Here is a 26,083-nt window from a genome sequence, read left to right as displayed (position 1 = left end):
ATATCTCAAAAACTGCCTGGATGACAACTATTTTGAATTGAATCTAGCTATCTAAGTTCGCATTGTTTTTTAAAATTATCACCCAGGGAATAGTTCGAGTTTCCTCTGACCCTTTCTACCCCATTTTTGATATTTGGACATTGATGTTGGGGTGTAGGGTCAGAGTCCACTGCCTATTCGAGAAGTTGGAATTCGCCGAAACCGTTTGGTTTTGGCATAGGGTTGCTGCTTAGTAGCCGGTCTAGCAAATTTGAACGACCTTTCATCAAGATATACCTGCATGAAATCGATAGGAATATGATTTATTTTCTCAGACATTGCAAGCATAGCATTGTTAGATCTTTAATCCGCTGACAGACAAGACGAAAGTACTTCGTTGCTAAAATTTGACCTGGATATCGCCGTTTACATTCCGAGTCACATGACTATACAACTATCTCGCAACCTACATGTCATGTCTGAGCATCACGTATTCCCAAAAATAGCCCAGCGGACATGAAAAATGCATGTATAAATTTGCGGGTGGGGTGCATCAACCTTTTATTCAATATATTTCCACTAACTTGTCAGGTCAATTTGATGATATTTTTATGTTTTGCTTTATTACATCTATCTAAAAAATGGACTTTTTTTTTGCTTCACTTGTGTATTTTATTTTTTAAGAAGCTTTATATTAGGCAGGTGTATAAAACATTAAATTTATGCAAAAATCTGTTCCTTACACCGTTATTTAACATGGTTTTCTCCAAGTTGCTGCGACAGTGACAGATTTCTCGTCCTTGTTTTCAGAATAAATATTTTGAGAAGTGTATGTTCTTTCGTTTGTCTCAAAAGATTACATGACTTATATTTATATTTTCTATTTGTTTTCCTACAGCAACATTGGTAATTGTTATCATCTTTAAATCATCATCATCATCATCATCATTAGTCCGATAAATCAGTCCATCAAATATGTGTGTTAATACTGATTGACGATATGTAGGTCTGATGTCACCTGTTTATTAAAATGTGCAATTTTGCTGCATGCAAATCTCTCCGGAACGTGCCTGTGTACAATTTAGACACCGGCATATGGTAACAGATATATCTACTGCAAAATTCAAAACGGCTACAGGACAGAAGGTTGTGTTATTCCACGTGGATTTACAAGTCGCCAAACATACGATTAGATCTGGAAATAGTATGTACATATCGCCAATAGAACCATTCAGCCGACTGTCTCTTACCATCTCTCTTTCCTCCCCCCCCTCTCTCTCTCACACACACACACACACACACACACACAGATCGCCCACCCGAATTGTTGAATATGGCTATTTGTCTCGCTACATTCAAATCAGCATTATCGAATGAGAGGTGGGTGTAATGTATAATTTTAGGCTTACCCATCCTTCTGTACGGAAATTCGAAGTTTATTGATTGCAAGTGGGAGGATTTTCTACCTACACTTTTCTCAGATGCAAGTGGAAAACCTTTCTTTCATTCATATTTTTGCCTTTGTTAATCATGTCTCCTTGTTCACCTTTCTGTGTCAAGCACCATGCACGGCTGGCTTTAAGGAATGTGTGGCTTTCAAACACGGGAAACGGAAGGACGCTGCTTGAATGGATATATATATATATACTTGCTGAATGGACAGATGGATGTATCTATCGATCCCTTATGATAGCAACAGTTTAAGGATTCATGTTGGGTTTTGCATTTTCTAAGATAAATCTCTTATTTGCAAAATCAGTCTACATTGAGCATTGCCTTCTGGAGAGAAAATATTGATCAGTCTGGTTTACAAAGCTTGGTTAAGGTCATTAAAGGGGAGCGCAGTTGGAAGTATAGAAGTCTTTTTATGGAACTGAGAACTGCTCGTCAAGAATTGTTCAGAAGTTGCACCGACAAATACGATTTGTATCAATTGAATTGATTTAAGAAAGTTGGTTGAGCCTTTTCAACGACAATAGGTAAGTATTGACCCTATCCTCTCTCTCTCTCTCTTTGTCTATCTGTCTGTTTTTCTGTCTCTCGCTCTCTGTTTCCGTCTGTCTGTCTCTTACACACACAAACACCTCACAAATAACGGTACATGCATACATACATACGTACGTACCTAAATACACACACACACACACACACACACACATACATCGGATGCGGGAGGTCGCGGGTTCGAACCCCGGCCTAGTCATACCAAAGACTTTGAAAAATGGTACTAACATCTGCCTCGCTTGGCGCTCAACAGTAAGAGGTTAGTGTTAGGACTGGTCGGCCTGGTGTCAGGATAATGTGAATGGGTATGCTACATGATGCCCCAGTGCTATATATCACTATAAACTATCACACTGCAGACATCGTAGAGATATGACTGAATTTAAAAAAAAAGCTACGTTAAAAATCTAAATCACACACACACACACACGCGTACGCACTCACATACATTCATTCATTCATTCATACATACATACATACATGCATACATACATACATACATACATAGGGGTCCTGAGTGGTCTAAAGCGCTCACCGTTACGGATCATTGCCATCTCACATTTGTCTGTATGTTTTCGAGTGTCGGGTTCGGCGAATGTGGGTATGTGTGAAAGCATGCCATTAGCTTCTTGTGGGTCGGTAGTTCTTTCCGGTGTTTTCCTTGGTTCTTCCTCCACCATTTATACTGGCTGCCACGTATAACCTATCTTGTGCTGAAAACTGGCGTTACAAACATAGATGCATGCATGCATGCATGCATGCATACATACATACATACATACATACATGCATACATACATACGTACATACGTACTTACCTACCTACCTACATCAATATAAATTTTCTTGCACAACTACAGTTGGCAAGGAAGAAGGAAGTATACCAAAGAAATTTATCTGCGCTCGTTAAGTTTGTCTTTACAGCCTGTTTACACGACAGTTTTTTTGTGTTTGAAAATGAATCAGGTATGGATTTTGCTTTAGGACCAGCATTTAGATGCTTTTAAGCACAAATTGTTTTCTTATCTAAATTTGCAAAGACAATACGCTAAAATAATGCAGCTGAGAATATGTGTGCTAATGAATTGATATTCAAGATATTTATCTAGGCTGTAACACGATCTATTGAAGAGTCTTTAATTATTCCGAATAACCGTAGCGTTTTCTCTGCTTCACTGCGGCAGGCTTCTTCCAGTAGTGGTAGTCTGGTACATGGCCTCCCATGATGCTCCGCACATGAGGCCAGGCACGCACCGATGCATGACCGATACAGGTGGAGAAGTTCAAGATAGCAGAAGTAATTTAAAAAATGCGTTGGCGATAAAGAATAGCATTAAATCGGTTATTTCCAGTCGTGTATCCACAGGCCTTTTCGTTGTATTATACACAACTATGTCAATTAAAGAAGTACCTAGTGTTTGTTTAAAGTGTCACAATGCAGTGCTACCCCCCCCCATTTATTTCCTCTATGCATACCCCGAAGAGAAAAGATTAAAATAATTCAGAATTCTTACAGAAACATTCTGTTTCTTTGAACTATAATTTGTTATTTTATGGGTATATCGTTTGCTTATACTTTTTGCGTGACATATGTGTTTTCATAGGTGAATTGTCACATCTACAAACGTGCAACTAATTTATATAATTTGATTTTGATGACCTTCAACTAGACAATTTTTCAATATCACTATAATGGTAATATGCTCCATTTGGCATTTGGTTTTTGGTCATCAACTTTCTTTTTGTTTAGGCAGCATTTATAAAAAAAGACATGTTACGCACTTTAACAACAAACAATATCCAAGTCAGTGACCTGAATGTTAGACACTAGTCGCACGTCTTTCAAAATTCTCACACATAATGCAGCAGTTCTAATAGGTCACATACAACCCTAAGATTCCTGTATATTTGACCAACTTATAAGTTAAAAGTAAACAAAGTGTTAAGACCTGACACTATTATATATATATATATATATATATATATATATATATATATATATATATATATATATATATATATATATATATATATATATATATATATATATATATATATATATATATATATATATATATATATATATATATGTATGTATGTATGTATGTATGTATGTATACACACAAATAGCACCATAAGTCTGTGCATGCTGAGTTAATTCATACAATTTATATTGTAATTTATTTCGTAGCATTTCATAAATTTGCACTACAAGGAATATATTCATTCATGTTTCAGAACGGTGGAAGCTTATTATCGTTTTGCATGTCGGTTGTTTGTCTGCAACAAATAGTATTTTCTGTTTTCAGAAATGCATAAAACAAACTGTTAATATTGCTTGATATTGCCGTCATATTAATGCCAAACATTTACCTCCAAGTTATTACATAAATATTGATTATCATTAAAACTACAGGTATGAGTGTAGAAGGCGGTGTTAATTTAAAGGACTTTGAGCGGTCACGTATAATAATGTTAGAAACAAGTTATACATAATTCTCATACATCTCGATTATCAGGCTGACCCATATGATTTGGGTCTGTGTTAGGTTTTGGTGGATGATGTAATATATATGCTATCCCCCCACCTGCTATGAGGGTGCTCTCCAGTTAAAGTACTTTTGATAAAGTGAATTATGTAAGGTGAAGTTGTTTGTATCTGAAATATGCACAGTGGAGAGAACTTTGGCATACCTCTATGCTACTTTAATGTAATGTGGCTGACATTTCTTTGGATATTGTACTTTTGGAAATTGTAGATGATCTAAACACACTGCTAACTAAAATGACTGCTCCCTTGTGCTAAAAAAAATCACTCTGAATTAGCCTAAAGTACACTATCTTTAGCACCTATTAATATTGGGAAAATGAATTGTACCCAACTAGATAATACCAGCTTCTGAAAGTACAATGGATGAATTACCAAATAAATAAAATGTCAAAAACGTTATCAGCTTTTTTTTCTTCTTTTTTTTTTACAATTTCCCTCTGAAGTCCAGGAAGTGAAAATGACCAAGTGGAGCTAGCACTTTTTTGAAACGTGCACATCTGGAGTAATGCAAGTCAGTATACTCTATAACCCATATTACACCCATCAATCATACACTAAAATAAAGGAAATTAAAGATTCTTTGAACAATACGTACGATATACAAGATCTTTTTTAAATAGTCGGTGAGGAAACCCGGGGAAATTCTTTTTCTTTAAAATTCTAACTCTTAGCAAAATACGAAACGGTACAGCGCCGCCTATGGTGCTTGGGTTTTGGTTACCTTGGAGATGATCAACCAGTGTTATTGTCCGTATCGAGTAATTAATAATATAAAATATAAAACTAATGTATGGAATAACAAAGATCTGAACAAAGATATATAATAGAACAACACAAGCCCCCGGATGTAAAATGTGACATTTTAATTACATTAACAAAATTAAATTAAACATGACATTTTTGAATGATACACTTTCTCTTAGACATAAATTTACACAATTTATGCGTAATGCAATTAGCCGTTCTGTTATATCGATAAAATAAATTTCATCACGGAATCGAGTGATTGATCGAACTCAAATTGCCGGTATGTCAGCATAACCTGATTGCTTCCGGTCCCCTCTCCAAACCACTATTGGTGACAGATCAACGTTGTCGTATTTATTTTCCTTCTCTCTCTCTCTCTCTCTCTCTCTCTCTCTCTCTCTCTCTCTCTCTCTCTCCTCTTCTTGTCATCAACCGTAAACTGACTTTCTGCTATCTTTCTCCACTACGTGGTGAAGGTATGGAGCTATATTTCCTTCAAATAAATGTAATACGCAACCTAAATATTTGTCAGGTTATTTTTCCTCTCCTGGGATCGAACAATATTCCCACTCTTATTACTTCGGCTATCGTCTTATCGTAATTCAACAGAACTAAGCTATGGTCAGTTCGCAACCTGATCATGATGAGTTTTCTCGCGGCTACTCACAATTCTTACTGGAACTATAACACAACTGGACCTCTTTCATAACTATTATGCACCACCGTGGGCTATAAATTACCAGCCGCACAATGTCGGTCGACACACGCCGATTTTCTCGGTGGAAAGAATTCACAACTTAATTAAACAAATGAATTGTCTTAACTACACTACTTGCTGTCTAACGATCCATTGACATAGATAATCAGGTCTTATCATACTGACACCTTATTTAAAACAGACGTATTAATTCTTACAATTCGTGTCAGAGTAATCCATGAAGTTCCTACAATACATGATTTTTATTACATACAAACCACTAAATCCGAACACCTTCATTACAAGTAAATTTTGTATGACAACCTAGATTGCATTTAACATTCAAGACAAATAAAAGGAAACAATTAATTTTTGAACTCAATGAAAACTGAAGCATGAATTTGACACGAATAAATTGAATAAATAATTAAAAACCTACATCAGTGGATATTGTATGTGAGTGAGAGAATACCTTTGTGCCTTTTCGATAAAGCCGAATCTCTCTATGCATCCTGGAATAAAATTCTTCCAGACCCACGTTCCTTTGACTATTTATTTAAAGAGAAAGAAATACATGTTAATTGTCTTCAGAGCTAAATTCCGGTTTTCCAAAGAAACTTAGACTACTAATTTTGAGAGAAAGACTACTTAAACTTTGGATTTCGCCTTTGTTAATAACTATTCTAGAAATATCATTTTATGACACTTATTTCAAATGGACCAATATTCCCAAAAGTTGTCTCTTGGCTTGTCTTAGTGCTGCTATTCCCTCTACGTGATCTTATGTTAACATCTCTGTCGGACCGTTGTCTTTGCGGGTCCAAATTAAAAATCCACTCATGCCCCAAACACAGCAAATCCCATCATTCTCAGGCAGAACTTTATGGCGAGTCTAAAATCAAAGTTTTTGTTGTTGTTATTATTCAAACAACTACGAATCATAACTTCCGCATGTACAGGGATATATATATATATATATATATATATATATATATATATATATATATATATATATATATATATATATATATATATATATATATATATATATATATATATATATATATATATATATGGCGTGTTCCCGTAAATACGTTTTAAGGCACTTGACACTAAAATTTTCTAGGTCACAAAGTTCATTCGCAGCCTTGTTTGACACCATTACTGTACAAATTTGATCACCGGACGAGCGTTGCATCGTCGGTAAATTATGGCAATTATTAAGCCAAGGGAGATAACAACTGTCATCGATCAGGTCTATCGGCCATAGTCAGTTGAAATAGACAGTATTCATCTGTTCATCTTCACAAACGAATTTACTTTTTCTGCACATTCAAATCAATTCATTCAAAATCAGTTGTATGCAATAACTTTTCTCAGTATAATAAAAAGGATGCACTGCGCAAAATACACACTCAAGCTTCTAATATTAAATGAATTACAAATATATTTTAAAATTGGACCTTATATTTATTATTATTATTATTATTATTATTATTATTATTATTATTATTAGTAGTAGTAGTAGTAGTAGTAGTTGTGGTAGCAGTAGTAATGTGTACTTACTACAGCCCCTAATGTTTAGAAGCTCTAAGCACTTTCCAATATTAGACAACGCATTAAAACACATACAATGACAAGATTACAAAAACAAACATCATGACATTACAAATCAAAACATGCTGACAATAATTAAGGAAGTTAACATTATTAAGTCCTTGAGTCTGTTCTTGTAGTCGAAATAGGTAAGTTTTAAGAGCCCTCTTGATTGAGATCACAGTGTCATTGTGCCTAAGATCTATGGGCAATATTGCACAAAAGAACGTTGTCCTTATGCCTTTATTTTAACAGTGGGAACAATGAGAATGCGAGTGTTGAAAGATGAGCTTAAGTTTCTAGACGGGGTGAGCACATGGGTAAGGTCAGATACGTATATCGGACTGGAGCCAATCAACGAAAAGTAGCATAGTGAACAGATTTACTGTTTGATTCTGGATTCAACGAGTAGCCAGTGAAAGTTAGAGAGCGTGGGGTGGCGAGGTGTGCTCAATTTTTTGGATTCTAAGAATGATCCGAGCATCTGTGTTTTTGAACCATTTGAAGTTTCTGTAGTAGATAATGAGATAGAAGTGACTTACAATAGTCCAGTCTTTAAAGTCCTAAGGAACACGCAATTATTTTAATGGCATCAGCTGAAAGTAAATTGCTAACGTAGCTGATGCTTCTCAGCTCCAGATATGCAGCCTTGCATAATATTCATTACATGTTGGTTAGTTATAGTAGCAGTAGTGGTAGTAGTAGTAGCAGTATTTTTCATATATTTTGATTACTACTACTACTACTACTACTGTGAATCACAGAATTCCAACAAAGTTTACAATTCCATCACCGTGCTGTTTTGCGTGGGCACGAACAAAATTGTCGACCATATTGATATACCTTCCATACGATACAACCAAATTAACGAGTTTCAATTCTTTCCCCGGTGGAAAACGATAATATTACTTAAAACTTCTACTATTTATGTAAAATTGCTTTTACAAGCCAATATCCTTTAAAGCAGGTGGTTATATGGGACGATGCCATGTTTTGTGGCTCTATGAAGCATTGGTTGCTATAGGCATAAATTGGACGTGAAGACATATAAAACATGATTATTATAGAAAATGAGAACCTCGCAGATGTATTCCCATACTGTTTTTTAACTTGTGCAAATGACTATCGAAGACGTGGCTGTAGGCAAAGAATGGGTTAGGGGACTCAACATCAGATGAGACACGAGTACATGAACAAAATTCTGCGGCGTGACAACATACAGGGCCGGCCTTGGGTCGATTGGACCTATTTGGCCCAAATCGGGCCCAGCGCTCACAGGGGCCCTGCGCATTAGTAGTTTTAAAAAATATATCCATAGAGTGAAAATAATTTTAAAGCGATGGAAGAAAATTTTTAAGTTCAGTATCATATGCCGTTCTCACATGGGGCCCCCGTCAAAATGATCCAAATCGGGCCCCGCGTTGCTAAGGCCAATCCTGCCCTCAGATAGTAAATTATATAAGTAACTCCCGAATTTATCGATGTTAGCATTGAATGGAATGTAAGGCAGAGAAAACAGGAGACTCGAAGTAACATAAGAAAGAAATTACGATGACCTATACCCTCACACTTAAAGTATGTAGATTAATCCATACTCACAGAGTGGTCTGATACAGGACTGAGAAAGACTTGTATATATATCTTTTTATAAGGCATAGGTATTAGCATAAACTAGACATTGAGGTGGATGAAACAGGAATAACTACACAAAATACACAATATTTACGTTACTCTTGAAGGACTCACGGTACTAAATCAGTTTCCATAATAAACCTATGCAAACACCATGATATTAAAAATTCAATAACTTAAATATTTTAGTGCTCATGATCAAACCTATATTTATCAGTATAGATGAAACATGGATGGCAGCTTCTGTGTAGAGGAAAGTATATGAGCTGCGGCATTTTCTGGACCTGCATGTGTTTGAAAGTGCTTTCAATTCCACACCAAAGAGTCGGGTGTTAATTTTAGCAACGAGTGTTCCAAACTCAAGACTGGTAAAGGACTGAAATTCCATCAATAAAACAACGTCTCTATTTTTTCTCACTTACAACTAGGATAAGCTCTCAACAGATTCTTTTTCCTAAAACAACTTACATTATTAACCAATCCTGGTCAGCCAAACCCATATATACTCTATTTTATATTCACCCATATCCAGGCTGGTTGCCATCATTTTTCAATATCATTAGTATCGTGTGTCCTGAAGGCATGTGTGTAGGCACTCAATGGATTTTGAGGCAGACGAAACACGTGTACTTAATGGGGACAAACATGCGAAATTGAAATTCGCGCAGACTTCATATATAATTTGCTATGTGTATAAGGTTCATTTTCTGAACATTTGTACCATTTATTCTTACTCGTTACGAAGAAATTTATGAAAAACCGATATTCTTTCCCGATCCGTCTTGAATAGAACAACGCGCTTCCCTCCCCTTGTAAAAATAGCGGGTGTGACGTCATTTGAGACACTGTGTACACTGGCATTGTTGATAATGAATTATGGAGAACTCGCTATGGGAAAACTTATCCCAGGTGTTAGGAGAAGTCGCCCCATGGTGGTCGGAGAAGTCGCCCCACTGCGCCTGGAGAAGTCGCCCAAAGGATCATATATAGTAATTCTGAGATGTCGCCACATGGTTGTTAAGGCTTTATTTATTGTTGTTTTTCTTCAACTTAATAACTTATTAAATCTATAAAATTTGCAACTTTTCAACTTTTCCATTTGATCAACTCCGCTTCTGTACGCTCTGGTCTGCTCTTCAAATCATTAAATGCATTTTAATTGGAAAAATAGAGCGGGTGTAAGCACAATGTGACATCTGCAGTGTTATACATGAAAGGGCTCCAACCTAATAACTAAATTCATCCTGAGACGGCTTTATGGCATGGACCTCTATAACCCGAAATCGACTGAAGTTTTGCCGTCTATAATCCAAAGGGTTATAGTATCATCTCTCTAACTGAACAATTTAATCTGATTTTTCATTGAGATTTGCTAACCATTGACGAATGATACTTGAACTCGATAAAAAGCATCATTGACGCCTACTCAGGAAATCCGGTCGCTATTGAGTTCAACATTATGGCTAATGCACAGAATTCGGACCATTTCTGAAAGCTATCATGTACTACACCCATCATTTAGTTTGTTTCTTATTTTTTGTCAGTGTTCGTAATTTTATTATTTCTCAGCATAACATACTATTTTAAGTTGAACGAGAAGTTTAAAAAATATTTCACTACTAAATTGCCGATGCACAGTAAGCATGATTACGTTATTTTATTATATATAACAATACCATGATCACGCGTACTAACGGGATTTTGTTACTTTAAATGCATATTTGAACTGCTCGACGTACTTGGAACATAATGAGAAGATCATCTTTAAAAACAAATTTAAATGTCCCATTTAAATCCTGGACTAAACTGAATAACATTTCACATGGAAGTTTGGAGAATCAGCCAGATATATGTTCCGAATCAGTTAGCGATTTGTACCGAATCAGCCTGGTCCGAGTTTGAGAGTAATTACCACATTAATGAATAATGTTACTATAATAGATTTATCAATCAAAAAAGTTAACAGAACATTTGTTTAAAAAATTGTATCGTGGTGTTCCGGTGTGTGTAGTTATAAGAAATCTGACGAGTTTATATGAACACACAGACTTTCAATTATAAGTGATTTATTTTTCTATTATCGACATTACACAAACAAGATGAATGCAGAATGGGAAGGAGGGGTTTATTACACAACGAGTGGAAAACAGTCTTGAACGTAAGTGTGGAAGTAAATTGCATATTCATCCGATGCAGTTACATGCAGTATCAAACGCGCATAATAAATTGATGTTGGAAACATTGAATGAAAAAATATAAACATTTCTTTAATGTTATTTCATTTGGTAGATAATTTCTTACTTTTCAAAGATGGAGAGAGAAAAAGGAGTTAAATAGTTGAGGATTGTTCCAGAACTGCTATTATTCACACAATTTAGAGCTGCGCATTGAAGCATCTTGTTTCTACTTGACACTTTGCTGCACAAATTGAATACAACTCTTATATGTTAATCGTCTCAAATGAGGTCACATCCTGTTTGTATGGAAGGGAGTTAACAAATTCGGGAAAAGATTTTTCCGTTTGATCAGGACAATATTTTGTATGAAATGTTTCTGCAAATACAATAGATGCAAAGAAAAAAATAGTCGGGATAGATAATATACACAAACTTCTAAATATCCTTCTATTTACAATAAAATTGTGCAGGTCGGGCTTTTGCCAATGCGATGCAAATGAAGGGCACAATTCTAAGATTTAGGGCCATAAAAAGCACACGATTCCGTATTTTAAACATAAGAACATGTCATTTGTATTCTGCCTCGGGCATTAAGAATTCTACGATCTCTCTGAAATGTCAGCAGCAGATGCGCGGCAAGAGTAGCTGGCCATTGAGAATATTACCTTGAACTGACATAATACTTGTAGCAATAGTTCCATGACACGTTATCATCTATAAGGACATTATATACTGACACCATTTGATCTGTTAGGAGAGATTTCACTGTGCATAAAAAGTCAACTTGAAAATTCTGTATTTCAATTCTAACGCACAGTTGAGAAAGCGGGTCTTTCAGGAAATGTTCATCTTTTCGATTCGGTGTTATTGCCTTGATTCTATAAATTATAGCGTAACGACAGTACAGTTAAATTAGAAATTACACGATCTGCGAGTGAAATGACAATTTCGTGTTGATACAATTTCACGGTGTCACGCTGTCAATTTTAAAACCCAATCGTCTATTCTATTTATCGTGGTGAACGTCGTTGATATTCGTTACCCACTGAAAAGAAACGAAACATGCCGGACCGAACAGTATGTCATTACGATACCATAATAGTATCAGAGATAATGCTAACATTTTTTTTTTTTACGCGAATATGTGTGGTTAGGTTGATTGCCAGTGGCCAGTTCTAAACAGGACTTGTGACCACGGCCAATAGATTGGATTCGGAGGACTAAGTACGAAACATAAAATCTTAGTCGCATTGTGGAACAAAAGATTGCAGACTTGTAACACAGATAAATAAAACGAGATCTTACACAATCTTAAAAGGAACTTTCAAAAGATAAAATCTAATGGCGCTGTTACCTAACAAGGCTGAATAATGTTAGTGGAGATGATACGTGTAAATACAAATGGCATACCGGTTTCATACGAACATATCGATATAAACTTAGATTTAAATATATACTCTGACACTTGGTGCAGAGATAAACGCAAGGAAGATTCAGACATGTCAACATCTTATTAAAACTAAACACTTCATAAAAGTATGCAACGACAGAGTAATGATTCCTCTTGTGTACAAAATGTTAAACGAATATGCTTTATTGGGAAATCCTATATCTTTGGCAAGAGCGTAAGAGCAGAACAAATATTAGCGGCACAATTTATGTGAATTATTATGTTTAAATGCAATGCGCATTGCGATAACAATGAAGTTTCACTTGAGAAAGAATTACGTTTGGAATGTTTTAATTCATTTGCTTTCCAAAATGTTTTGCTTTATTATGATTCATGCAGAGAGGATGCATTATACTCTAACCCTGCGTTGGATAGTATGTCATTGTTGACTGTTGATGGTTTTGACCAACAGGCCTCAATGACCTTGACCTTTGCTCAAGGTATGCAATTTCAACTAAACGTATTGTGCATAAGCAGCATTATTAAAGTGCGCCAGCATCCTATGCTCTTCCTGAAACCTGATTGGAGGTACCTCTGGCAGTATCATCAGAATTTGGTCATATCTTATATATGAGAAGTATCGATGACACATTAGTGATTTCATTTCTAGTACTTTTGAAAAATATGTTCTGCAAACATTATGTTAACACAATAACTGCAACTTGCACCCAGAAAGGTTCCTCCTTTAATTCTATGTTTTCATTTGCTTGTATTTAACGTGGCCATTTTTTATATATACTTAAAGTGTGGGTTCGGCTGATGTTCGAATGCTTCATGGAGCATGTTAGTCGTTGCAGTGTTAGCGTCATATGTTGGTGATATAGGTACATGTCCTTGACATTGAGTTAGATCAGATTATTGATGAAACATATTGGAAGGTTCTGTTAGAGCGTTCGATATTGAAGGCCTTCTAAGAGATTATAGTTTTCTACACAATTCTTCACTCTCAATTGCATTTCAGTGGGCATGTTTTTATCACCTTTTTATGTCATAATGATGCTTGAGGCCTGTTTCTATTAAAATGACATTAAAGTACCCCATATAATCACAAACACTTATACAATAATTTACTTTACATTGACACGAATTTCCTTTGGAATGAGGACTATTATAATCGTAAACATACGTCCACTATTGTTTACCACTCTGTACCATTCCTTTAAGTAAATCACAAATGTGATCCGCTATACAACTTTGAATATTATCCCTGCGCCAGCCAGCCCGACGGACATATATGCTAAGAGTCCCACAAAATGGTTCCACACTCTTGACCCTGTTACTATGCTGGTTTTTGTTTTTGTAATGAGTAACTAGAAGTGTTACTGATCGATGTCTGGGGTGTAATTCTAAGTACGATTCTTGATGCTAACGTGTTTTCGTACAATGTAAAACTGTATGTGCCCATTGTAGCAAAGTCTTTAGTTTTGAAAGCAACAAGTTCTTGCAATTTGGTTGAACTCTTCAATTTCGGAGGTAAGTAGTTCTTGCAGGTAGTCAGCAATCCCATTATGCCTCAACTGAAGCGATCGATTGACCCCCTCCCCTAAAAACGAGAACAAAGCAACAGTTAGAAATTTGTGTTGGCTGCATTCATTCTTAGTTCTTTACCTAAACACTTCTGTTTTGCAGACGAAGTACATCATGGGTAACTGTTCCGGAAAGACGTGTGGCAGGGCCGGGAAAGGTCAGAAGGACGAAAAAAGGAGAGATTTATACCATGCTCAAGATTCCTTCGTGCGGGGGAAAATAGAAACAGAAGACGAAGTGGACAGGGCCTCCATTGACACTGGTATTTATCCTACAACGTAATTTTGATGAGTGATATGGATGCACGTTCATTGAAATGCGCAAGCATGCATGTAACTAAAAATTGCACGATTTTATGATATATTTTTTTTATTCTGGACCATGTCCACCTCACACCCAATTGCATACTCGAAAAAAAGTCGTTAATTACTGCATACAATTTTGTTACTTACAATTATACGTCATTGCTCAAAGGATAAAAAATGGTGTATTATCTTCAGCTGTGAAAGTGAAAATTCTCTGACGAAAAATGTGTAATTCTTATGCTTTTATATATATATATATATATATATATATATATATATATATATATATATATATATATATATATATATATATATATATATGTTATGGATGAAATCAGCTCAAGATTATATTTGAAACATACAAGAGAAAACAGAACATTTATCCCTGGAATCGTATAACAGAAGGTATTTTGAATTTTTTTTAAAAAAAAAAAAGACATTAAGAAACTAGGCATTGTTCCTAAGTGGGTTCCTAATATTTAATTTTGTTAATTTTGTCGCAGAATGTTGTATGATATTACCATATCAGTGGAGATTTATTTGTATGACATTTCAGCAACTATTTAATTTGAAGTTGACTTGAACAAAAGCAGTTAGAAATATCTTTCCCGACAGATCGCACTTTCATTAAATTATGTGTGCTCTCTATTCATGCTTATGAAGGTTTATTGAATCCCCCACCCCAAAAATTCAAACACAGTCATCTTAAACGAAATTAGTTATTAACTGTTGATTCTATATTAGAATTACAATAAAATTAAAACTAATAGTTACATGAATGTTCTGGTTTAAATGACGCTCTGTAGTGTTCATCATTTACTTACAAGTGTACATTTATTTGACTCTTATGAATGTCGACTCAGATATAATCAATATTTACAAACACAAATGTTGGGATATAGGAAATGTTTTCAAAACTAAATGCAGTTTTTCTCTGTTTATGAAAATTCAAGTGATATTTTATTTTCTAACTTATTTTCTGAATTGCTTTTTAAAAAATCGTTATAACATTTACAATAATAAACATTTATATTACTGTGACACAGAGTAGAAACTTAAATTTCTATCTTACATGGAGCTTTAAGCTAGTAACATAAAATCTGTTGATTTCCTAAGGTCCATACGGAATCGGCGTTTATCTCCGCATAACTATTGCCTTATATAATCGTTTTGAAGACTAGTTCAACTGGGGAAACAAAAAAAAACCAACAAAAACTTAGAGACCATGATCTGACGTCGCATAACGCGCCGGAAGATTTTGGTTTATACTAATTGTTCTACTGATTACTCCTAACAAACTGCATAGACCCAAATCTGCATACGCATTATACGATAGCACATCTGGGTCTGTGCAGTTTTCAGTTGCACTCGTCTTATATATGAGTATATACTGTGCCCATTTACCCCTGAATTTATTCTCTGAAATACAACACAACTCCCTTTCACATTACAAGAGATTTCATTCTATTTTTTTAGAAATATATATTGCATTTCATAAGTTTCTTCCCTTAGTATATAATGCCAATTAACCAATAGCGTGTACTAGAGGTGCGTTGTACATCGGCCGAAAATTGTGGAGGTAATTGACCTAAAAAGGATACTTTGAAAGTTTAACATGGAAAGTATGATTATATACCAGAGGGAAGCCATTACAGGTCTATTTGAGTGAAAGGTATTTATGCAAACACAGACCAGCAGTGGAAAATTGCTTATTTATCAGTCCATTCAAACTGTAACTTCCCCTTGTCTTGATAATGTAGGAACAGTTTTCAAATTTGAACAACTTAATTTTGATCGAATGCGGTGGCTTGCCGTCTAATCCAATGAAATTCACAGACCCGAAGCACAGAAATATCTGCTCGATCCGCCAAGGTGTAGCTAGGATTATCATATCGAAACCTTGGCTAGCACTAATGATTGATTCTAGTTTAAATCCAATTTTTGTCAGATATATGCATCTTTCTGATTTGTTTTATATTGCATGTGTTCTGTAATCACTAATTAAAATGAGTTTGAATGATATATTTGCATATAATAATTTGCAGAAATTATCTGAAATATTTACTTTTTAGCTAAAATTTCTAGCCATTTTAATGTAACCTTTATATGTGTTTTCTTGTTTCTTATTGTAGGTATTTTCGGTAAAGTGTCACATTTTTAATATACTTTTTCTAATCTGCATGGCTTTTGTTCTTTGTTTTAATTTTGTTTTGTTGGCTATTTTCTTTTCTGGCTTTTCTTAAACGTGTTCGCTGTTTTAGCTATGGGGAACTGCGTAGAGTTATGCTTGTAACATTGTATGCTAATCAGTCTTGAGTCGAAATCTTCATTTTTCAAAAGCACATTTTACTCGATTTTATATAGCTTTTAAGGATGGTTTTCTATTGTAATGTATACCACGTTTGAAAATCTACCGGTAACAGGGTACCACTTTTATCAAACTTCCGTATTCAAGCTTGATACAATTGCACATACAAATATAGCACAAAGTACAGTACAATATACGTTTGCAATACTATGTATATAAATGTTGATACTCTGTTTTGTTTGAACACGTACATTTTTATTTTAAATGCTTTATGTAAAGAAGTTGTTTCCTGATAGAGCTACATTTGCGAGTGGATGAATGCAACTGTTTGCATTTTCAAGGCCGGCCTTAGGCCGGTTGGACCGATTTTGCCCAATTGGGCCCCGAGCTCACATGCGCCCCGCGTTTCAATATCATATAAAACTTATTTTAAAGTTTATTTCCAAAATGACGTGCTCACAGTGGGCTCCGCACGTAAATCCGGGGGTCCCGCCGAAATGAGCCAAATCCGTCGCCCACCCCCATTTGCTAAGACCGTTACTGTGCACATTTGTGTTGAAGATAAAATGGAAACAAAGAATGATAGATAAGATTATGTCCATCCAACTCGTGTGAGGTGTGGAAGCCCAATTGCTAGTGTACTGGACTCGCACTTCACACGGATTTATGCTGTTCAGACAATGATACAATTTTTATTACATGAAATATATTGTACAATTTTAAATTTCCTACGTGTTTTCAAACTTTTTACTATGAATGCATTACTTATAGAATTACAGAATTTTCAATTGTCACGTGTACAAGTAAGCTACCAGACATTTGGTAATTTATGTTTCACTAACAAGTCCAATATATTACTATAGCGTTTGTAAAGTGCTATCAGAATGCAAGTGTCAGAACTATTTCTTATGGTGTTTTTTTCTTCTTCTTTTAATGCGTCGTATTTAAATTTCCTAAGTTCCCTGATTTTATAACCGATTTCACGTAGTTTTGTGAAAAGCAATGACAAAGCAATGTAAACGTCGTTTTCATTGTTATAAATACCAAGGGTCTTATTAATTGAAGCTTCCCTTGAGTAGGTGGTTTTTCCTGGAGTTCTTTGGGATTGTTCCTCCACCAAGCATGCAGGCAGGATTGTTTAGCTGCTCGTGTACTGAAAAACAGCGATAAATCCACAACAACAACAACAACAACAATAAGAACACAATCTGAGACTTAACAATGCGCCGGATGTATACCGTGTATCAAAACATTTTTTTATTTAGTAACTGTTTACTCTCATTTACCCTGAAATTTACATTTACACACCTACATACATGTTGAAAGTAGACGGACGGATATGTTTTAAAAAAAATACGTTCAGTACACCCACAGATATAAATCACCGGTTGTCTGCATCATAGGGGAATAGATATGTTCAATTGTCTCTAACATATTTTCGTTCGACTTTGTAGTTATAAGCGAAAGGGAGACTCATGCTTGAATGGTCTGTTATATGATCCAAGGTCAAAGTCGTGAACAACGACACAATTGCAGGGGAGACACATTTTTCCTTAGCTCTTTTGATCATAGACCAGGAGAGGACTAAAATATACTTTCAACAACCAGCATTTAAAATGAAGATATTGTTTCATCTTGAATTCCTGGAAATTCTTTTCGACCAGAAAAATTGTCAATCATTTTGAGGGACTCCTGTTGTTTCAGTCTTGGGTAATGACTGACAGAATGCATACTCAAAGACTTCAACTTCTGTATTAGTGATTTTTCGATACCAAAATAAAATCTATCGTTTCCAGTTTTCAGACCATCTTTATCTCTGCAAACATAGTCGGAAATATTCGGTCTTTGTATTACTACCTTCACCCCCTGAGATCTGGTACCTCGGCAAAAATATATAATTACTGATGCATTTAGCATGGTGATTTATGTTTTAAACGGCCTTGATTTTCATTGCCGTTTGAGAATTATAAGTGGAAATTACTTTTTCTTCTAATTTTCTGTTCGCAGTAAACACTTGAATCTGCTGCGAAAATATTTGACTGAAATAATAAATTAGTCAAATGACAAATATGTATAGCTATGGCTGTAATCGGCAAATGTATGTTGAAGATCACCATCATGGCAGATTTTTGTGCCTAAATTTATTTCGAAGTTCTGGTCAAATGCGGATTTCTTTCGCAGGTGAAATGTAAACACCCGGCAACGATGTGATGTGATGTGATGTGATGTGATGTGATTTTGATTTTTAACGTAGCTTTAACAATTTTTCAGTCATATCGCTACGATGTCTGCAATGTGGCAGTTTATAGTGATGTCTAGCACTGGGGCATCATGCCGCAGACATGTAGCATGATGCCCCACCCAGTCACGTTATTCTGACACCGGGCCGACCAGTCCTAACACTAACCTCTTAATGCTGAGCGCCAAGCGAGGCAGCTATTAGTACCATTTTTGTAAGTCTTTGGTATGACTCGGCCGGGGATCGAACCCACGACCTCCCGCATCCGAGGCGGACGCTCTAACCACTAGGCCACCGGAGCGGTCACCCGGCAACGAAATGTACCACATCTTATCAAATGCACAATAAAATCCAAATAAAACAGAAATCAAATCGTTCCTGCTTGACACAGCGGTCTAAATTACAAATTTTTAGTGGATTTTCTCAATTAACTTTCACATGATTAATGAATCATGCGTTTTAATTATCACCTTCACACATACGTATTTATAAGGATAAATGATAAACTTTTAATGTCAAATGAAATATCCTAAACTACAATTTAAACTAAAATGATCACATTAACTTAAGTTTGAAAGAATCAAATACTGAACTGTTGCTTTGTGTTTTATATCCTAGGTTTTTACAATTTTCTGTCAAAACCAAAAAATAGAGAATACAATCCTCAAGATACGAAGAAAGGCACAATATACATGAATTGAAAGAAAGACTTGAATTAATAAACTACTGAGTCAATAAATTGGAATACCGCATGTACTAGCATTTACATCAGGGCCAACTGCAAACTGCGCCTGCGCGGAATAATCAATGGAAAAGAAAAGACAGTTCCTATGTGCGATGGTGGATCAGAGTCAACGTCATTTGTAGCATGACCCAACTTATAAGAGAGTATTTTGGCCCTCCCTCCTCCATTTACCGTGGCATACATTGCTTTTATCACGTCCATTCTAGATTATCCCAGATCATGTAAGGTCTTTAAATGGATTGCAGGGGAGAAAAATTGCATCTTGATTCAGTATTGGTTGTGGCTTAGTTGGTAGAACGTCGGACAGGCCATCCAAGTGTCGCTGGTTCAATTCCGCCACCCCAAGGTCAGCCCGGTTTGGCTGCCTCTTATGTCCCTGGAAAAAAAGGCACGTGGCTCCCATTTCCTCGACATTTATATATCCAACAATATGTTAAAAGTGCCATTAAAACCAACTAACACATTATTGGTTATTCTTTTCTTAATTAATCACTGGAATGTGATTTAAGTCTTTGTATAGGCTTTTTTCTTCAAAGTGAAAGGTATGTATATTTCATTTTATTTATTGCACCTCACATATGGAGAACTATGGTGGTGGATAATTTTAACTGTATATCATTCATTTATAGACCAGGTTTTGTTTTATATTTGACATGTTTCTCCAATTATATACTTGGAGATTATTAGTTACTCATTATCAAATTATATTTTCATCTGAGGTTTTACTATAATCAACATCGACTTTACTAATTTTAATTAAATTAATTCATAAAACTAGTTATTTTGCCTATACCTTTCCCAAATATATACATTTCGGTTTTCAATTGTGGTAAATATATGGAATGAATGTAGAAAACACCAATTACTCATTGTTAGCCAGAACTTTGAATCATTGCATACTTTCCATTCAAAATTTAATATTTTCATCAAAAATGCATGAGTACATGTACGTTTTAACATGGGGGCCCGGAGTGGCCGAGTGGTCTAAAGCGCTCACCGTTACGGATCACTGCCATCTCACCTCTGTCTGCCTGGGTTCGAGTATCGGATTCAGCCAATGTGGGTATGTGGGAAAGCTTGCCAGTAGCTTCTCGTGGGTCGGTGGTTCTTTCCGGGGTTTTCCCTGGTTCTTCCAACACCATTAATACTGGCCGCCATGTATAGCCTATCTTGGGCTGAAAAATAGCGTTAAACTCCACAACAACAACAACAACAACAACAGCGTTTTATCATAGAGCATCATGTCTGCTGTAGCAGGTGAGGTACTACGCACCAAGTGAGAAAGACATTTTTAAATAGCATTTGCTCATTGGTGAGTATGCTGAACTCCCAATCATTAGCGTGTCGGATCGAATCCTGCCTACAACAGTCTGAGTTTGCTGCTATTTTATATTCTTGGGCAAGGCACATTACTCACATTGCGTGAGCATTAAATAGCTTTTCTTGTGCTGATATGCCGTTAATGACCAATCAGTCGTTCAATAATGCAATCTAAGTATGTCTTTGCATAAGAAAATTCAAAGTAGAAACATGACATACACACATTCGGGTACAAGAACAAATAACTGTTTTTCTTCTGCTTGTGATTTTCTTGTGCAGATGTGAGCACTTTCCACTATGTGACATTTGTTAACAAGTAATAGTTTGATTTGCGCTTGTACTTCAAGGATTGGATTTTCTAATGTTTCCATTGTGAATATATATGATTCTCATGACATCATGCTTATCAGGGCAGATATGTTTTCTTCTTAAAATCGTTTTTTGAACCTATCATTACATTTTCTCTTTTATATACTCCCCACCGACCATGTCCACATTCCTTCTGGATATTTAATCTTCTTCCACCCTTCCTTCTACATCATTCCAAGATTTTGATCCGTCAACCATAACGTAATTATTACAACGCAACATGTTTTATATGTATTGTCATATTTTAGCATGATTAGTTTGTTTCTCGTCATCCAACCCTTATTAAATGATTTAGTACTTCATTTAATATTACTCTATTGCAGAATATTCGTATGATAAAGACGCAGCAATAAATATAGTATGCCATGGTTTGAGGGTATATCTTAGGATTGTTATTTTCCGCATCTAAGGCATGAAATATTGACATATACTTACGAATAACGATTTTTAAAATGGAGATCTGTGGCATTTTCAGTGTTCACCTATATGTTAATCATATATTTGTTCTCTAAAAAATCGTGTGTGATATACAGTAGTTGAAAATGTATCACCTATAAACTATTGCTAATTAGAGCTGAAGAGGAAACAAAAGAAAAATGAAGGTGAAATCAAGTTTTTTTTAATGCAAAGGTTAATTTTCAACTGTGCTTTTCATACTATTTTGTAGAACTAAGGAATTGCAAATAATATCAATTTAACAAATGATTATATTGCTTTTATCATCGAGTCGAATCGTCGAAAAAATGTGCAACTAATAAATTGATATAATTGGTGTTTTAGACTTTGACCCTAACCACGACATAGTCCCTCTATCCTACCACAATGAAGACTCAGATGCCAGACGTGTCGCATGGAAGAACAGAGTCCTTAGCTATGGAGATGATGACCAAATTGACGACGCGTCTACAAAAGTTGACATAGAAAAGTACCAGTTTCCGTTCGAAAATCTTATCTTCGAGGGGGGCGGGAATAAAGGATTGGCCTACTGCGGAGCAATTAAGGTTTGTAATGTTTCAAAAATGAAGAAAAAACTCACTACGTAGAAATTCCATATCCCAGTATGTAAACAAATTTGTCGGTACATTTATATAAGAAAACCCCATTTTCACACTTTATACTTTACATATCTAACTTAGAAATAGTGCTCGTATCATATTACTTTCTTTAACTCGTCACTCATCCCCTTTCTTCATAGCCCTCCCCCGCCTCCATCTAACCCCTATCTCACCCGCAAAACCCAATTTATTGTCTCTCACAAAATAGGTGTCAGGTGTAATACAATCTTTTCTGGTAGCTGTCTTTTTCCTATCAGTTTTCTATGCAAGAATACACACAATCTTAAAAGGATTATTATTCTTTATTGGATGTCGCCCCTGGCATTGTTCCCTTTCTTTCTTTAAGTCACCCCACCCCACCCCCATTGCAAACATTCACATGATTCTAGTCTAGCTTACTACAATGGTTACCTACAGTCATCATTGCTGACTTTGTAATCTCTGCAATGTCTGGAAGGAACTAAAACAAAGACACTAAAACTAACACCAAAGAAAAATGTCTGTCACCAAATGACACAAATATTTTTCTTCCTCTCTTTCTTTACCTTACCTAGTTAGTTACACGTACTTAGTTATGTACCCAACCGTAGCGAAGTACAGACGAGCACAGATGCAAAGAACCATATATCAAAGTTCAGTAAAAATGTGAAAACTCGAGGTGCTGTGGGTCTTTCTTTTGTGTTTTCCCTGGAGTTTTCAGTAACCTGCCTTCGAAATCTCTACTTCTGATCTAGGCTAGTCATGCATTTATTGTTCAGTAGTCGAGTGATTGATATTTCAGTTATCAGCGTCAAACTGCATTTGTAGCTTTCATCGTTACTGCCCAGTTGTTACAGAAATCTCCAAATGCAACCTTTTTAATTTCCTTGTCTTCCAGCTATTGCACATTACTGTCGTATGGACAACTTTTCTCCATTATATAGTCCGGAAGATAATACTAATCCTATGGTAGGCTCTAGTGGGGCATATGTGACTCTGGACATGAAAGACCAAACAATGCTAATGACCTTTACATTTGATCAGGGTATGTAGTCTTGAACAAAGCTTCCTGCGCATTAACCTTTACCTTCTTGTCGCGGTCTTAACGTTGACATTTATGTCCCATAATATGTACGTTCCTTTTTATTCCAAGTGCAAGTCATCTTCAGAGTTTGGTTAAGGAACTTACACTTGTAATTTAAAAAAAAAAAGTTTTTGTGAAACCCTTGTTTTATGAGTCAGAATGACCTTGACCTTGGAGGTTTTGACCATAATGCAATAGGCATCTTTTGTTTGCCTTAAGAGTAAAACCCTCCACAAAACTCGATAATGGCGCAAGGGTTAGGACTAAAATTATTATGTAAAAGCCTTTTTCCTCTTTCAGATACATTGACCTTGATCTTTGAACGTTTTACCCCAAATAAATAAGTTTTCCACCAATGTATACCCAGGCTTCAGTGATGGTCGACAGTTGAGGTTTTGTGCAGAAACCACTGACTTTGACCAATGAAAATTAAGTCTCCTTCCATATTCTAACTTCACGCAATCCACAAGGTTAAATTTAGGTCTTTGATTTAGAAGTAAAGGTATTTTGCAAATTTGTTTTTCTTCTTTTAGTTAGTGACCTTAACGTTTGACCTTTGGACTCCAAAATCAATTTTTTTCACCATGTGAACTCCATCAACAAGGCTTAGTAAAGCGATGTTGTGTGAACCTAAGGCTGTGGTGCGGAAACTGAAGATAACAGACATAAAGATGGACGAATGGACAGGCAGTGTCATAACAATGTACACTGAGAATGTAACCTAATGGTGTAATAATCTAAATCCTCATTTTATCCAATGCAGGTTCTTGAGCAACTTGGTGTAATGCCACAAATAAAAAGATACGCGGGAGCCAGCGCAGGCGCAATGACAGCTGCTTTGCTTGCAGTGGGATACAACGCGGACGAAATCAGAGAATTCCTCAGTCAGGATTTATCAAAAATTTTCTTAGGTAAGAAATGAATTACGCGTTTTAAATCATTTGTGCACATTCAAGGTGTAGTAGGATCGGTCACTTTGCTCTTAAATTATATAATTTACTTGTAGTAAGACCTCAAGCGTATGCTACGGACTGTGAAGCAATTTCGTAATGTACATCATTTTCTGTTCACGTTTTTTAATTTAAAAATTTTTTAAAATATTTTTTATATATAAAGAAAACGCTATTGAGGATGTGTTCAACTCGTACGTCACGTACTATTCGGGTCAAGGTTACTGCCGAAGGTCATATCTAAATAAGAGCGTTTCTTAAAAATATCTCATGAATAATTCCAAAATTATATAGCAAAAATATCTTACATGATGTTTGGCTACTTTCTGTTTTTTGTGTGTGGATAGGGTATAGCATAAAATAACAATTAATAAGCCAGGATTTGTTTGCGTACATTTACGCATTATTTCAAGGGTAGCACTTTTCTTCCATTGCTTGAGCTTAATTGCTCCTTTAAAAAAATGGCAGTTCATTGTGCATACTTTTAATTTCTTTTTTCTATTTTTGCATTTTTCCTTCTCTCGCTTCCTTGAGTAAATTATTTCTGTCTGTGCTTGCTTCTTCTGATTTGCTGTTATCACCATTATTGACAGATCATTCTTGTGGATACCTCAGTCTGCTTCCAAATTTACTATCTGGATTTGGCTGGAACCCTGGAAGACGAATATTTAAGTGGTTTGGAGAATATCTTGCCAGAAAGACTGGAAATCCAGATTTTACATTTTACGAGGTACACCCTACGTTATTTTTCACACTGTATTATATATAAAATTCATAATGTAGTTATGTAGACCTTCTCTTGTGTGGTTTAAGCCAACTCTTTTGTAAGATAAATGGTTTCAAATGCATCGGATTTCGACAACGGGATCTTTTAGGCATTTTTGGGGGTCGTCTTTCCCAAGATCCGGGCTTTTCTAGGACATTTTTCAAACACACACACACACACACACACACACACACACACACACACACACTAAACGTTGAGAAAGTTCTCTTTTCATTTTAGTTATCCTGAGTACACATCATTTGCATGAAACAAGTCAATTCGTTATTCTGTACGTGTGTTTCACTAGTACTTCTGAAGTCAAGGTTTCGATAAAATTCGTATAACTTTATATTCAATGAAGTAGCCCCGAGTGGTCCAAAGCGCTCACCGTTCATGATCAGTGCCATCTCACCTCTGTCTGCGTGGGTTCGAGTCCAAGGCTCGGCTAGCGTGGGTACGTGGGAAAGCCTGCCAGTAGCTTCTCGTGGGTCGGTGGTTCTTTGGGTTTTCCAGGGTTCTTCCTCCACCAGGTATACTGGCCGCCATGTACAGCCTATCTTGTGCTGAAAAATGGCGTTAAACCCTAGAACAACTATATTGAGT

At 35.8% G+C, this 26,083-nt stretch overlaps 1 protein-coding gene across 4 annotated transcripts in view; it reads left to right on the top strand.

Annotated features, from left to right (window-relative positions):
* LOC149776411 (uncharacterized) overlaps positions 1-26,083 on the top strand; it is a 115,154-nt gene that overhangs the window by 67,854 nt on the left and 21,217 nt on the right. For 3 of the 4 annotated variants that reach the window (XM_089940817.1, XM_089940820.1, XM_089940818.1), the window contains exons 2-5: positions 14,463-14,622; positions 22,427-22,647; positions 24,528-24,675; positions 25,308-25,444. In XM_089940817.1, coding sequence (XP_089796943.1) covers positions 14,475-14,622; positions 22,427-22,647; positions 24,528-24,675; positions 25,308-25,444 — 654 coding nt within the window. In that variant the 5' untranslated portion in view covers positions 14,463-14,474. Of the gene's footprint in view, positions 1-1,659; positions 1,959-14,462; positions 14,623-22,426; positions 22,648-24,527; positions 24,676-25,307; positions 25,445-26,083 lie in introns of those variants that run through there. The other variant, XM_089940819.1, reaches the window with a different exon arrangement.

The sequence above is a fragment of the Sinohyriopsis cumingii genome, chromosome 18, assembly GCF_028554795.1.
Source record: "Sinohyriopsis cumingii isolate HCF-2022 chromosome 18, ASM2855479v2, whole genome shotgun sequence".
NCBI lineage: Eukaryota > Metazoa > Mollusca > Bivalvia > Unionida > Unionidae > Sinohyriopsis > Sinohyriopsis cumingii.
The sequence above is the reverse complement of the archived record's forward strand: the minus strand, read 5'-3'. Positions and strand labels throughout refer to the sequence as shown.